The sequence below is a fragment of the Grammomys surdaster genome, unplaced genomic scaffold (assembly GCF_004785775.1).
Source record: "Grammomys surdaster isolate TR1022 unplaced genomic scaffold, NIH_TR_1.0 126187, whole genome shotgun sequence".
Lineage (NCBI taxonomy): Eukaryota > Metazoa > Chordata > Mammalia > Rodentia > Muridae > Grammomys > Grammomys surdaster.
Window position 1 is genome coordinate 6,581,309 of NW_021620993.1, and position 12,328 is coordinate 6,593,636.

At 50.8% G+C, this 12,328-nt stretch overlaps 1 protein-coding gene across 2 annotated transcripts; it reads left to right on the plus strand.

Moving 5' to 3' along the window:
- Positions 1-5,615: 5,615 nt before the first annotated feature.
- Positions 5,616-12,189, plus strand: Spon2 (spondin 2). 2 transcript variants are annotated; one of them, XM_028758274.1, is made up of 6 exons: positions 5,616-5,801; positions 6,327-6,546; positions 6,956-7,179; positions 7,252-7,443; positions 8,052-8,226; positions 11,457-12,189. In XM_028758274.1, exons 2-6 carry the CDS (start codon positions 6,330-6,332, stop codon positions 11,639-11,641), a joined length of 993 nt encoding a protein of 330 aa, XP_028614107.1. In that variant the 5' UTR covers positions 5,616-5,801; positions 6,327-6,329; the 3' UTR covers positions 11,642-12,189. The 2 variants fall into 2 exon arrangements, with proteins under 2 accessions (XP_028614107.1, XP_028614108.1); XM_028758275.1 differs by lacking the exon at positions 7,252-7,443.
- Positions 12,190-12,328: the final 139 nt, after the last annotated feature.

Consider the following 12,328-nt stretch of genomic DNA (forward strand, 5'->3'; position numbering starts at 1 on the left):
TTGTAGCTTGTTCTGGAGAAGAGCCTGGCTTGAAATTTGTGCTAATCCTGCTTCTGCCTCTCAAGTGCTGGATGTGTGAGCTACCATGCCTGGCTCTTAGGTTTCTGAGCATGCTTATGACTGTTAAAGTCTTTAACTAGTGTCTCCGAGGCCCATGCTTCCTCAGTGAGTTTCTATAGCTGCTTTCTTCTGTTTATGGGCCATAGTTCCTTCTGCTTTTGCATGTTTTGTACATTTTTTTGTTAGAACCTGAACAGTTTAGAGAGTATAATTTGGCAGTTCTGGAAATTAGTTCCTTCCCCTCTTTAGGGGTTGCTGTTTGTTGAGGTTTCTTTAGTGACTTTTCCAGCTTAAGTTTGAAATATTTATATTCTTTGCCAAGCATGGTCATAGAGTCTTTTCCTGGTTAACTCAGTGGTCAGTGAATTACTGGACTCAAGATGCCTGGAATCAATTAATCTTCCAGCTGTGAGGCTCTCTGTGTGTTGGGACATGATAGAAACACTCAGCTGGCCACTTAATACGGGCATTAGCCCTCACTTCCTGCTTGAAAGGAGCCTCAAGGTCAGTCAGAGGTCAGTTAGGGACCTTGTCAGGCCTTGCCTGAGCACTGGCATTTCCTGAGCTCTTGAAATGTATGGCCTTCTAGGTTCTTAGGAGTAAGATCCCTGTGTACTTCTCACCTCTGAGCTTCTCATTCTGGGTATGGCCTCAATCTTTAGCCATCCCTTAGACAATAGCCTTAAGCATTGCCTGTAGTTGTTTCCAACAAACACCTCTGAGGAAAGGCTCAGAATCAATCATCTAAGGACAGCTTCCCAGGTGGGGCCTTCTAGGAGCTACCAGAGACTGAACATAAAAATGACTTTCTGGAAATGACTCTTTGAGAAGGCTTTAGCCCCATACTGTCCCAGACCTCAGCTTCCAGACTCATTTCACTATCATTGGAGGGAAAGTTTGGATCTGAGGTAGTTAAAGGTTTTCCACCTTCCCTAATTTTTTGACAAAATAACTTCCCATTTACTGTTGCAAGCCTTTGGTTAATTTCCAGAGTACCCAAAACCCTGTCCAGTCATTTCTTCCTTTTTTTTTTAAATTTTGTGAAACAGTCTCACTCTGTAGTCTTGGCTACCCTGGAGCTAGGTATGTAGAACAGGCTGACCTAGAACCCACAGAGATCCACCTGCCTTGGCCTACTAAGTGTCAAGTCCAAAGTAAACACCAATTCCCCAAACTCTGAAAAGGCAGTACAAATATCCAGAAATGAGTTCAACATGGACTGGCACTTAGATAAAAGCCAGCATTCCTCGGGAGCTTGTGAAACTGATTCCCATCTACCCAAAGGAGTAATTTCCCTTACCTTTGGCAGGAGGGACATAGGGCTACTTGTGCCACCTATCCACATATCCAAAGCACATGCTGGCTTCCAGGCTCTCTTGGTATCATAAATATGAGGTACACATTTCAAAGTCCGTGCTAGCAGCTTGCCTTCTCCCCTATCCTGAATGTCCTCCAGCTCAGCGGCTTCTCTCCCCCCAGCTACTCATCTTCCTTATAACCTGTTTTTCACTATGCAACCCCTCGTGTCTACAACAAAAGCCTTCCCCTTAACCATACCATTCCATAGTCCTGTCGTCACTTTAGACAGCACATTCTGGTCCTGTCCATCTTTGTCTGTTTCCTTGTTGCTTTGGTGGAGAGAGTTCTTGGGAGTTCTTACTGTTGCAAGCCTTTGGTTAATTTTTAGAGTATCCAAACCCCTGTCCAGTCATTTCTCCCTTTTTTTTTTTAATTTTGTGAAACAGTCTCACTCTGTAGTCTTGGCTACCCTGGAGTTAGGTATGTAGAACAGGCTGACCTAGAACCCAAAGAGATCCACCTGCCTTGGCCTACTAAGTGTCAAGTCCAAAGTAAACACCAATTCCCCAAACTCTGAAAAGGCAGTACAAATATCCAGAAAGGGCTCCAAATATCCAGAATATCCCCCATTTTTGCTGAGGTCTTAGCGTCTTACGTCAGATGTGAAGAGACACTATGACAAGTGTTACTAGAGATGGCCAGGCCCACTTTTATTTTCTACTGTGGGGGATCTCGTGAGGAGAATTTTGTGGAATGGTTCTTTCCACTTTCACATGGGTTTAGGGATGAGATGTAGGTCACTAGGCTTCAGCAGTCATTTTGCTGACCCAAAGTCACATCTAAATGTCTTTTTTTTTTTTTTTGGTTTTGTTAAGACAGAGTTTCTCTGTGTAGACCAGGCTGGCCTGGATCTCACTCTGTAGACCAGGCTGGCCTCGAACTCAGAAATCCGCCTGCCTCTGCCTCCCAAGAGCTGGGATTAAAGGCATGCACCACCACTGCCCTGCCCAAATTCACATTTAAAGGAGGCTAATTGTTGCACCATAGAAGGGGACAGTCTGCTTTAGAGCCACACAGCATTGGCAGGTCCTCTCCTGATCTGTCACGTGCCAGGCATGCCCTGGTCTCCTGTACATGCATTATATAGACACGCTGTGCTGACTCGAGAGGACATGTGTCCAGTGCTCCCTCTGGGATGGCATAGCTGCAGTGCTCACACTCATGCATGGAGAGCAGCTGCAAGCAGCCCCACTTACATGAACTCAGAAACTAAGGGGTGTGGATAGGGGTGGGTGCTTGGGTGCTGAGGGCCCTTGTTCTCACTTTCTTCCTAGGTGTGTTCTAAGAAAGCAAAGGACACAAAGCTGAACCTAGGACTTCCTCACTGGATATAGTTCAGCCCTGAGGCAGAGGTGCTATCTGAAGTCTGACCCAGAACAGTGACATGGGAGACAGAAAAAGAGGGAGGGAGAACAGGAGGGAGGAAGGCAGCAATGCCCTGTGGGACAAGTTCCTGAGCTGGTTGGGCCAGCAGCCAACTTTGCAGCTCAGCTTACTATACAGATCTAGAAGTTGTGCCCAGAAGCCTAGTCCAGAGTCTGCCCTCAGCCTACTCTCGCCCCTGTGAGCATGTAACATCCTGCAGCAGAACTCAGGCTGCTTACAGGGCTGGGATTGATTTCCCTCTCTACAGGAGATAGAAAGTAAAGCCGTGAGGTGGGCTAAAAGGCTCGTTTGGGTGAGCAGATGCTCCTCTGGGCTGCGATGGCTGCAGAGCTTTCCCTGAGACCTAAAGCCAGCTTGGAAGAGCTCTCCTTAGGTAGAGGGACTGCAAGCAAAGGCCCAGAGCTGGGAATGTTCAGTGCCCAATAGAAAGAGGAAGGGGGAGCTCACGAGAGAGCCATCTGGAGGCCCCATTCCGGGAATACTGCCCAAGCGTGGCTGCAGCCTCCAAAGGCATGTGTATAGAGAGCATGTGTCACGGAACCAGGCTGGAGCCAGTGAGCAGTGGAGTGTGAGTGTGTGGGACCTGGCTTGTGTGGTATCTGAGGGTGAGTTTTTAATTCACAGCCGGGGCACCTGGCAGCCAGGCGTGCCCTGCAGGAGACAGCCATGCTATGGGTGGGGATACCAAGTTTGAGTCAGCAGATGCGGCTTGGCATGTCTCTGCCCAGGTCAGGCCTAGGGGCCTGTGCCACACCTATGGAGAGCGCTGAAAGAGTCATTGTTATACCATGGCCAAGTCCTCCCCATTTCCTGTCACGTCCATGAACATTCTCAGGGATTTTCCTTTTTAGGGGACACTGCCACCACTAAAGGAATTTCTTGCCTGGCTACCCTCCTGCCCAGCCCTCCTGGGGCAGCCCTGGCTTAGCAGCGGCAACTCTGTTTGGAGGTGACCGGATTTGGCTCATTCTCACTGCCAAACGAGTGGATACCCAGGTCACAAAGATTTCATGGGCTTAAGGCTGGGAGAGAAGCTTCCTGCTGCACTGGGCTGGGGCTGTTGACTACCACCTTGTTCTGTGGCATTGAGTGAGCCGTAGAGTCTCTCCTGGGCATAGGGCAGGAGCTGGACTGAAGTTGCCCTCAGTGACTCCTGGCTGGGCAGGAGTCATTTAGTATCCTCTTCTTAGGAGCCTAAGCTCTGGTAGGTGGAGACTGGCCTGGCAAGCTCTAGGTATAGATCTATGACTGCTCTAAGGGACCCCACACACACAGCACAACCAGCACTGGCCCCTGTATACCCTCTCCAGAAATACCATGAGTGTCCTGGTCTGCACAGCCCCTCTCCAGCAACACTGTGAGCATCCTGGTCCCTGAAGTTCTAGAACTCTTGTCGGATGTGAGAAACCTGGATCCTGTGACGAGCATGATCCATAGCTAGTCCCAGAACACAGGCAAGTAAGGGGAAAAGAGGCCTCTGAATGAAAGGTCAGCGTAAAGATCCTTCAGAGTCCACAAGGTCAAGACCATTTCATGAGAGCATCTGTCTGCCTGGTGTCCTTCAAGGGACAGTGGGATTTTCCAAGCTGCCTTAGGGCACCTTTATTTGAAAGGGGGAAGAAAGTCCTTGTTCTAATGTCTACTCAGGCTTAGTTGTCTTCATGGCTTCATTCTGCATCGTTGGATGAGCTGTACTAGATACAGTGGTCCAACCATCTTCTCTCTGACCAGACAGAGGGAAAGTATGTACTGCTGACAAGCCATGCCACACCTCTGTTCAATATGTGACCTATAGCTGCTCAGCTGAAGCCATTGGGCAACCTCTGTTAAGATATGCTAGCTTGCTAATTTTAAGTGAGTTACACACTGATAGCTAGAACCCACCCAGCCAGAAGCTTTAGGCTTCTTGGTGACTTTCACCAGAGGCTTGAAAAGTTCTGGGGCAGTCTGTCTTTGGCCTCTATGCCTGGTGCCTAAAAGCTATGTGCACAGTTGCCGCTCTGTGACTGCCTTATTTATTTGAAATGAGGGTGAAGTCATTTGCTTTGTTTGCATTTGAGCCTCGTAGATTCTATTTATTCTCTCTCACTGTCTGTCTGACAGTGAAACATTAACTTGTTCCAAAACCCAGAATGTGTCTTGGAACAGCTCTCTGGATATTTTGGTATGTGGGGGACCCAGCAGAGGCTGAGTATGATGTCTCCACTCGCCCTTCTACTTAGTTCCGAGGCTTCTACGGTAGTTTTGAAAGTATTTCCCTGACACTGAGCTGCAATAAACATCAGAATCTACTACCCAGTCCAAAGGAAGAACAGTAACCTGGAAGCTGGGAGCTGGGGCACTAGTGAGCTTGGGGTCCCGGAGGTGATTTCCACTGGCTGGCCAAGTGGGGTGTTCCAGTTGTATAGCTCAGACTCCTGTGAGAAAGAGGTATCTGTCTGGCTGAAATCAAGAGCCCCAAAGCCTATTACAGCTCGAGCTGGTAGACCTGGGGCTCCTCAGCACCCTGAACACAAACACATACACACTTGTCAAGTGGAGAATGTGGGCCACATCCTGGCCACATCTGTAGCAGAGTTCAGACAGGGCACCAATGTGGTCTCTGGCCCCAGACTCATATAAGCCCTGTGCAGCACCACTCAGAAACAGCTTGTTAGAGGAGGGAGGAGGGCGGAGAGAGAGGGAAGGGAGAGGGAAAGACAAAGAAAGGGGTGCGGCAGGGCAGCAGTTAGCCCGAGGGGCGGAGAGTGAGTTCAGCCTGTAGCAGGTCACAGCAGTCAGAACGGGAGAAGGCTGAGGAGAGCAGCCCCTGCAGCAGAAAAGCCTCTTGCTTCCTTGTCTCAAGCCCCTTCTGACACTTTCCGGGACCAGGCACTGAGGCAGAAGACAGGAGGAGCAGGGGCCTAGCTGCTGCCACAGGCATAACTAGGATCTTGGAGCTCTGGGACCAGTCCTGCAGCTGACAGCCTAGCAGTCTGCCCTGACACTTTTGCCAGGTGAGTGCGGTGTTCACATCCCAAGAGGGCCTGGGGCTCCTGGACCAGAAATCTGTAACACTTCAGAGACTTCCTTGGGGGCTAGGCATGACCTCAACTTTGCTAATCTAGTCACATGCACAGCTAGTCCATGAAGTGTACAAGCCAGGCACACTTCACAGTGGTGGAGACACAGTGTAAAGCGTCCAGGAGGTGTGTAGTTCCTGTGGCTGTACCTGGCGGAGATAGTTGTAAGCCCACTGAGGTTTTTGTCCCTTGTGCTATGGTCCTGAGGGCTGTAGTCTGCAAGTTACACTGAGGTTCTTGACAAAACAGTGACAGTTCTAGACAGACAGTGAAACTGACCACGTACCCTGTAACCTGGTGGCCTTCTTTTCTCTGGAAACTCTCGCAGGACATTTTGGGGACTGAGCTGTGTGCTCGCAGGTGGCTAATCAATGTGGGAGCCATTCTGTTCTCTTCTGGGGCTGGGTGGGCAGGGGCCCTGGGACTAAAGGCGCCAACACTTCTCTCCCTCTGCTGTAGGTGATGGAAAACGTGAGTCTTTCCCTGGGCAGAGCTCTTTGGGTCTTCCTCCTGGCCATGCTAGGCTCCACCACAGGCCAGCCGCTGGGGGGAGAATCCGTCTGTACAGCCCGGCCTCTGGCTAGATACAGCATCACTTTCATTGGCAAGTGGAGCCAGACAGCATTTCCCAAGCAGTATCCTCTGTTCCGGCCTCCTGCACAGTGGTCCTCTCTGCTGGGTAAGGACACCTTTCCTCCTTCTGCCCCAACCAGGAGGCTACAGGGCAGGAAGCAGTACCTGCTAGCTTCACAACACAAAGCACAAGTCGTTCTCAACTAAGAAACACCCAACACAGAAGACACTTGCTAAACACCCACTGTCCTCGTGGCTGTTAGAGGGCAGAGAGGCTGCAGGAAAGCTGGGGACCAGTCACTGTTACTAAGACCAGGTGTCTTAGTAACATAAGTGTAAAGAACATTAGTGTCTCTCTGTGTTAGGAGTGGATGTGACTCTTTACCATTCAGCCAGGGAGCTGATATTTGGGGGAAAGGGACATGTGTCCCCTGGGGATAACCATGTGGGATTAAGTCTATAGCCCCATTGCTACCCATTCCGCTGGCTACTCATGCAGTCAGGCCTTTGCACAGGGGCAGCTCACAGCTCCGACTACAGCATGTGGCGGAAGAATGAGTACGTCAGCAATGGGCTGAGGGACTTTGCTGAGCGTGGTGAGGCCTGGACACTGATGAAAGAGATCGAAGCCGCAGGAGAGAAGCTCCAGAGTGTGCACGCGGTGTTCTCAGCTCCTGCCGTCCCTAGTGGTACTGGACAGACTTCTGCAGAGTTAGAGGTGCACCCTAGGCACTCGCTGGTAAGTCGTGGCTAGCACGGGAGAGGGTATGTCCTGATTGCTGCAGCTGCTAAGTCTTCAGGTCCCGTCCAGGTGTCCTTCGTGGTACGTATTGTCCCCAGCCCTGACTGGTTTGTGGGCATTGATAGTCTGGACCTGTGCGAGGGAGGCCGCTGGAAGGAGCAGGTGGTCCTTGATCTTTACCCACATGATGCAGGGACAGACAGTGGTTTCACCTTCTCCTCTCCCAACTTTGCAACCATCCCTCAAGACACAGTGACTGAGGTAAGTGGTCTGCAGTCCTTGCCCCTCTGCAGAGGCTGCATCCACTCCTATTGCAGAGGCAGCTCTTGTCTCTGAGGTGGGTGGGACAAAGAAGGTAGCTGGCCTGGTTGTGAGGATATTGTTTACTGTAAAGGACAGGGAAAAGGCTTTGGAATGCCCCCACATGAACCTCTGGGCACTCCAGCCTGTGGATGCTCTTTAGAGAATAGTTCCGCTTCTGGTGCCTTCAGGTTAACAGTGGAATGCTGTCCTGCCTGGGATCTGGCGATGCTGCAGAGAGAAGAACAAGATAAGGGGCCTTTCACAGTTCTTTCAGTGCAGAGGCATGTGTAGGCCTGCCTGGTGCATAAGCATCTATAGACAAGCATCTCAGCTGAGCTGCAGTGGTGCCTCTGGGAGACAGGAGGAATTCCTCAGTCTTAGGGAGAGGCCATGTGGACACCTCCAGCTATGCTGGGCTTGAGAGTCACTCAGACGAGACCCAAGTTGGGAGTCTTTGCTGGCCCTGTCCTGCTAGATGCTGGGTACTGACTCAGGAGGAGGCCAAACATGCACTTGAACGTGGGCTTCCCAGCCCGTGTCAGCCCCAGCTCTCTTCCTCCATCCAGATAACAGCCTCATCGCCCAGCCACCCTGCAAACTCATTCTACTACCCACGCCTCAAGTCCTTGCCTCCCATTGCCAAAGTGACCTTCGTGCGGCTACGGCAGAGTCCCAGAGCCTTCGCCCCACCTTCGCTGGACCTGGCCAGCAGAGGCAATGAAATTGTTGACAGCCTCTCAGGTAATTTCCATGTTTCCCATCTGTAAACCCAGGGTGGACAGGCTAGCACAAGGAGGATGTTAGCACAGGCTGGGGAAGTGTGCCTGAGCTCCCATGTCACTACATCATGTTACTACTGTCTGAACTGGGGTGTATGTCATCTAAGGCCACATGCTAGGTCCTAAAGCCCACCCTGTATAAGGGACAGCATGTGAGTTCCCCCTGTGCCAGCTCTTGTCTTTAATGTAGTCCCTGAGGGTCTACAGAATTTCTCAGGCCTCTAAAGTCACAGGAAACTTGAACCCGAGTAATTTCAAAGGCAAGTTCTCATTACTTTTTAGGAGATGGTACTATTTTTTTTTTTTTGGTTCTTTGAGACAGGGTTTCTCTGGGCAGCCTGGCTGTCCTGGAACACACTCTGTAGACCAGGCTGGCCTCGAACTCAGAAATCCGCCTGCCTCTGCCTCCCAAGTGCTGGGATTAAAGGCGTGCGCCACCACTGCCCAGCAGAGATGGTACTAATTTTTAAAGGTTTGGGATTTGGTGGATCCAAATACTGTAGATAAAACTTTGATAATATCTGCTGTTAAAATACCATGAACAAGGGAAAAAGACCCCGGATATAGGTAAAAGGCACCAGTGAACTGCATGCCACAGCTGATGGAGACTACTGTGTAAATTCACCGAGTTAGGTCCCAATAATGCTTCCACTGGCCAAGCAGAGGGCATTGATGGAAACATCACACTCATGACATTCCCATGGGGCCTTGGGCCCTGTCTGGCTGTGGCCAGTCCAAGTTCCCAAGTCACCATAGCCAGTCCAGAGTTCTTATCTTTCCATGATCAATTTCAGAGTCTGTTAATGGGAACCTTGGGCGTTGGTCCCTCAGGGGCATCAGCTGGAGCTGAGGGAGCTGAACATCGAGGATGGAATCATAGTTCCCTCACTGCAGCCTCCAGCCAGTCAGATGCCCAGCAGCCCTTGCATGAGGGCGCAAAGAATGAATGGACCCTGCGAGTCTGTTTCCCCAGTCCTTAATACTGGAAGGGTAGAGTGTGCTTTCCGTTGGTTGACAGGACTCAGGATGGGCAAGAATCCCTTCAGACAGTCACACCTCGTTTTCTTTTCTTCTTTTTTTTTTTTTTTTTTTGGTTTTCTTTTGGTTTTTCGAGACAGGGTTTCTCTGTGTAGCCCTGGCTGTCCTGGAACTCACTCTGTAGACCAGGCTGGCCTGGAACTCAGAAATCCGCCTGCCTCTGCCTCCCAAGTGCTGGGATTAAAGGCGTGTGCCACCACTGCCCGGCCACACCTCATTTTCTTAAGGAGCTAGAATCAACCAAGACTTGCCAAGTTTCAGAGCCATTTCTACCATTGGGAAGAGTTGAAGGAGGCTCAGCGGTCCACTCATCTCTCTGGCCACTTAGGAGGACCTCTGCCTTGAGTCAGGCAGGAGGATGAGCTTGCTGGGCTGTGTGGCACAGGCATTTGATGTGTACCTCTCCCAGCCTTATTCTAGATGGACAGTCCTGTAAACACCGGACAGTGACATCACCTGGGCAGACATGGTGCAGTCTTGTGGGAAGAGCCACTTGCTGGCAGGCCACTGGAGTGGTGCCATGTGCCTCACCCTTGGGGCACTCAGTCACCTAGTCAGGTCTGGGAAGGTAGCATGCAGGACATGCAGGGGACCACATCTCCAGTGACAGGGAACTCTCTGGAATTCTGCCCATAGAATCACTGGATGGCATAGGAGCCAATGGAACCCTTCCATAGCCAGTACATCTGAGGTACACAACATGGTACATTGCCCCAAGGTGTTCTCTGCCCTGAAAAGCCATTGCTTATAGCTGGGGCTTCTCACATCGGCCCACCTGATATATTCTCCCTCGTTCCTCATGTCCTCATGACTGCTAGCCTGTTAGTGGAATAGGGGCAGAATACCTGGTATGGCCCACATGAGTTTCTCTTTCTACTCTTGGCTCCCCAAGAGTAGAGGCCAGGAGCCTTGCCCATGGTGAGTGCTATCTGGGAAGCTCCCACCAGACCCATGCCTGCAGCTCTCTTGCTTTTGATCACACATGGGGTATCCTAGATCTGCTTCTCCCAGGGATATGCACTCTACGAGCTCCATTTGGGACTCTCTCCCTGCAGACCAGGGCTGCCCAAGCATTTACAGCTCAAGCCACACCTCAGCTGCTACTGCTACTTCATTGTCAGGAAGCAGGGAACAATTCAGGCCTCTACTAGTGCCATCTGAAAGATGGGTTCTCAGGTATCTCATCTAGGCTGGCTGCCTGGAACCCTCACTCTTGGGCAAGGTTCTGGGCAAAGATTGGATCTGTTCATCTTTCTAAAGGGTCTTTGTGGGCCCTGTCCCACCCTTTCTCCTGTGGAGGGGGCTACTTCAGGAGTGGCCGAGCACATCTTCTAGAATCTTTCAGGTACTGTATCTGTCATCTCCAACCTCCTCGTGTTTCCTTCTGAATGCTTCCGACATCTGAGTTGTTTCTGGGGGACTCATGTATTGATTACGTCAGCACAGGGCAGAACTCATGAAAAATGGACTCCTTCCCAGGGAGCTGCTAGCCCAGCTGCTGCTAGCTCTACACTGTCCTCCTGTGACTGCCACTGGGCTCCTGGCCTCCTGTAGGTGACTGCTGTCCCCTGGCTGGCTGGTTTAGCATGTGTTGAATAAAGAGACATTTGCATTTTTATCTAGAAAATGGAAATCATCGGGCCATTTAGCTATAACTCCAAACCAATTATTTTTAAATGTGAATGTTATGGAAACAGAGGAGACAGAATCGAAAGGAACTCAATTGAAAATACCTGAAACTCAATGGAGAGTGAGGTCCCTCAGTCCAGAGCGTTTCCTGGCATTTGTAGGACTTCAGTAATGTCAGTTATGAAGGTCACGGTGGCCAGAGAGCCACCTCCCCTTAGAGAGGTCTTCCATGGCTGCAACGCCTCCTCCACAACTGGTAAGATCCCAGGACTCGTGCTGCTACAAGTCCCCCTGAAGCTCATGTCTAGAAAGGAACAATTCCAGCCAGGCATTTGGCTGTTATTTGAGTCTGTATCAGTGATATCATGTGTGTTGCTCCGTGTTCCTGAGAGGAGCGAGTGTTTCTCCCAGACTTCGGAGCAGAGTTGTTTCCTAGGATGAATGCACATGTAGGGGTGGTCCCTTCCACCTTTTCCAAGTGTCTTACGGAGTACTTACACTGGGTCTCCCCTGTGCTTTGTCTAGTTCCAGAGACACCGCTGGACTGCGAGGTTTCCCTGTGGTCGTCCTGGGGACTGTGTGGAGGACCATGTGGAAAGTTGGGAGCCAAGAGCAGAACCCGCTATGTCCGTGTTCAGCCTGCTAACAATGGGACTCCCTGTCCCGAGCTTGAAGAAGAGGCCGAGTGTGCTCCAGATAACTGTGTCTAAACCCAGACTCCAGTAGCCAGCCTTTAGGATCTCTCAAGCCTCGGACTCAGACCTGGGCCACATTATGTTTCCAGGAGGCCCGTGCAGGCAGGGATAAGAGTGTGGGCAGTTTTGTACTGTTTCCCACTAATCCTGGGCTGACAGATGGTCTTGACACAGTGGTTCTCAGTGGCAAGTAAGACATAGACTGCCGCTCTCCCTGTGTGACTCCTGAGGCTCGTGGGCTTGAGCTACATAAATTCCCTTGTAATTTATTACTGTGGTGGGAGAGAGTCTACCTTTGATACAGAGAGCAGGCATGCCAGGAACAGGTGAGAGGATGCTCTAAGCCTGTGAGTCCCACAACCACACTGCTGTCAGATACCTCAGACCTGCTGCCACCACACTTGCTCCTGGAGGCCAAGGAGTCAACCTTCACACCACTTTTGCACTCAGACGGGGGTGACCACAGGAGGAACAAACAATGAGGGGCAGTTTTGGAAACTTGGCCCTTGTGTGTTGCTGATCCCTTTGCATTTGAATAAAGATTATGTTCCTGAAAAATGTCAGAGGGTGTCTTCCCACCATCTCTGGACACCCTGGAGCAGAGGCGCTTGTGGGTATGTACAAGTAGGGGTCACACAGTCACAGGAGCCTGCAGGGATGCCATGACACAATCACAGGAGCCTGCAGGGATGCCATGACACA

What these genes read in the sequence shown, in the direction of transcription:
- Spon2 (XM_028758274.1), top strand. Translation starts at nt 6,330, where the DNA reads ATGGAAAACGTGAGTCTTTCCCTGGGCAGAGCTCTTTGGGTCTTCCTC. An exon ending in TGCACCCTAGGCACTCGCTG is followed by an intron (nt 7,180 to 7,251) that starts GTAAGTCGTGGC and finishes GGTCCCGTCCAG; the next exon opens with GTGTCCTTCGTGGTACGTAT. An exon ending in AATTGTTGACAGCCTCTCAG is followed by an intron (nt 8,227 to 11,456) that starts GTAATTTCCATG and finishes TGCTTTGTCTAG; the next exon opens with TTCCAGAGACACCGCTGGAC.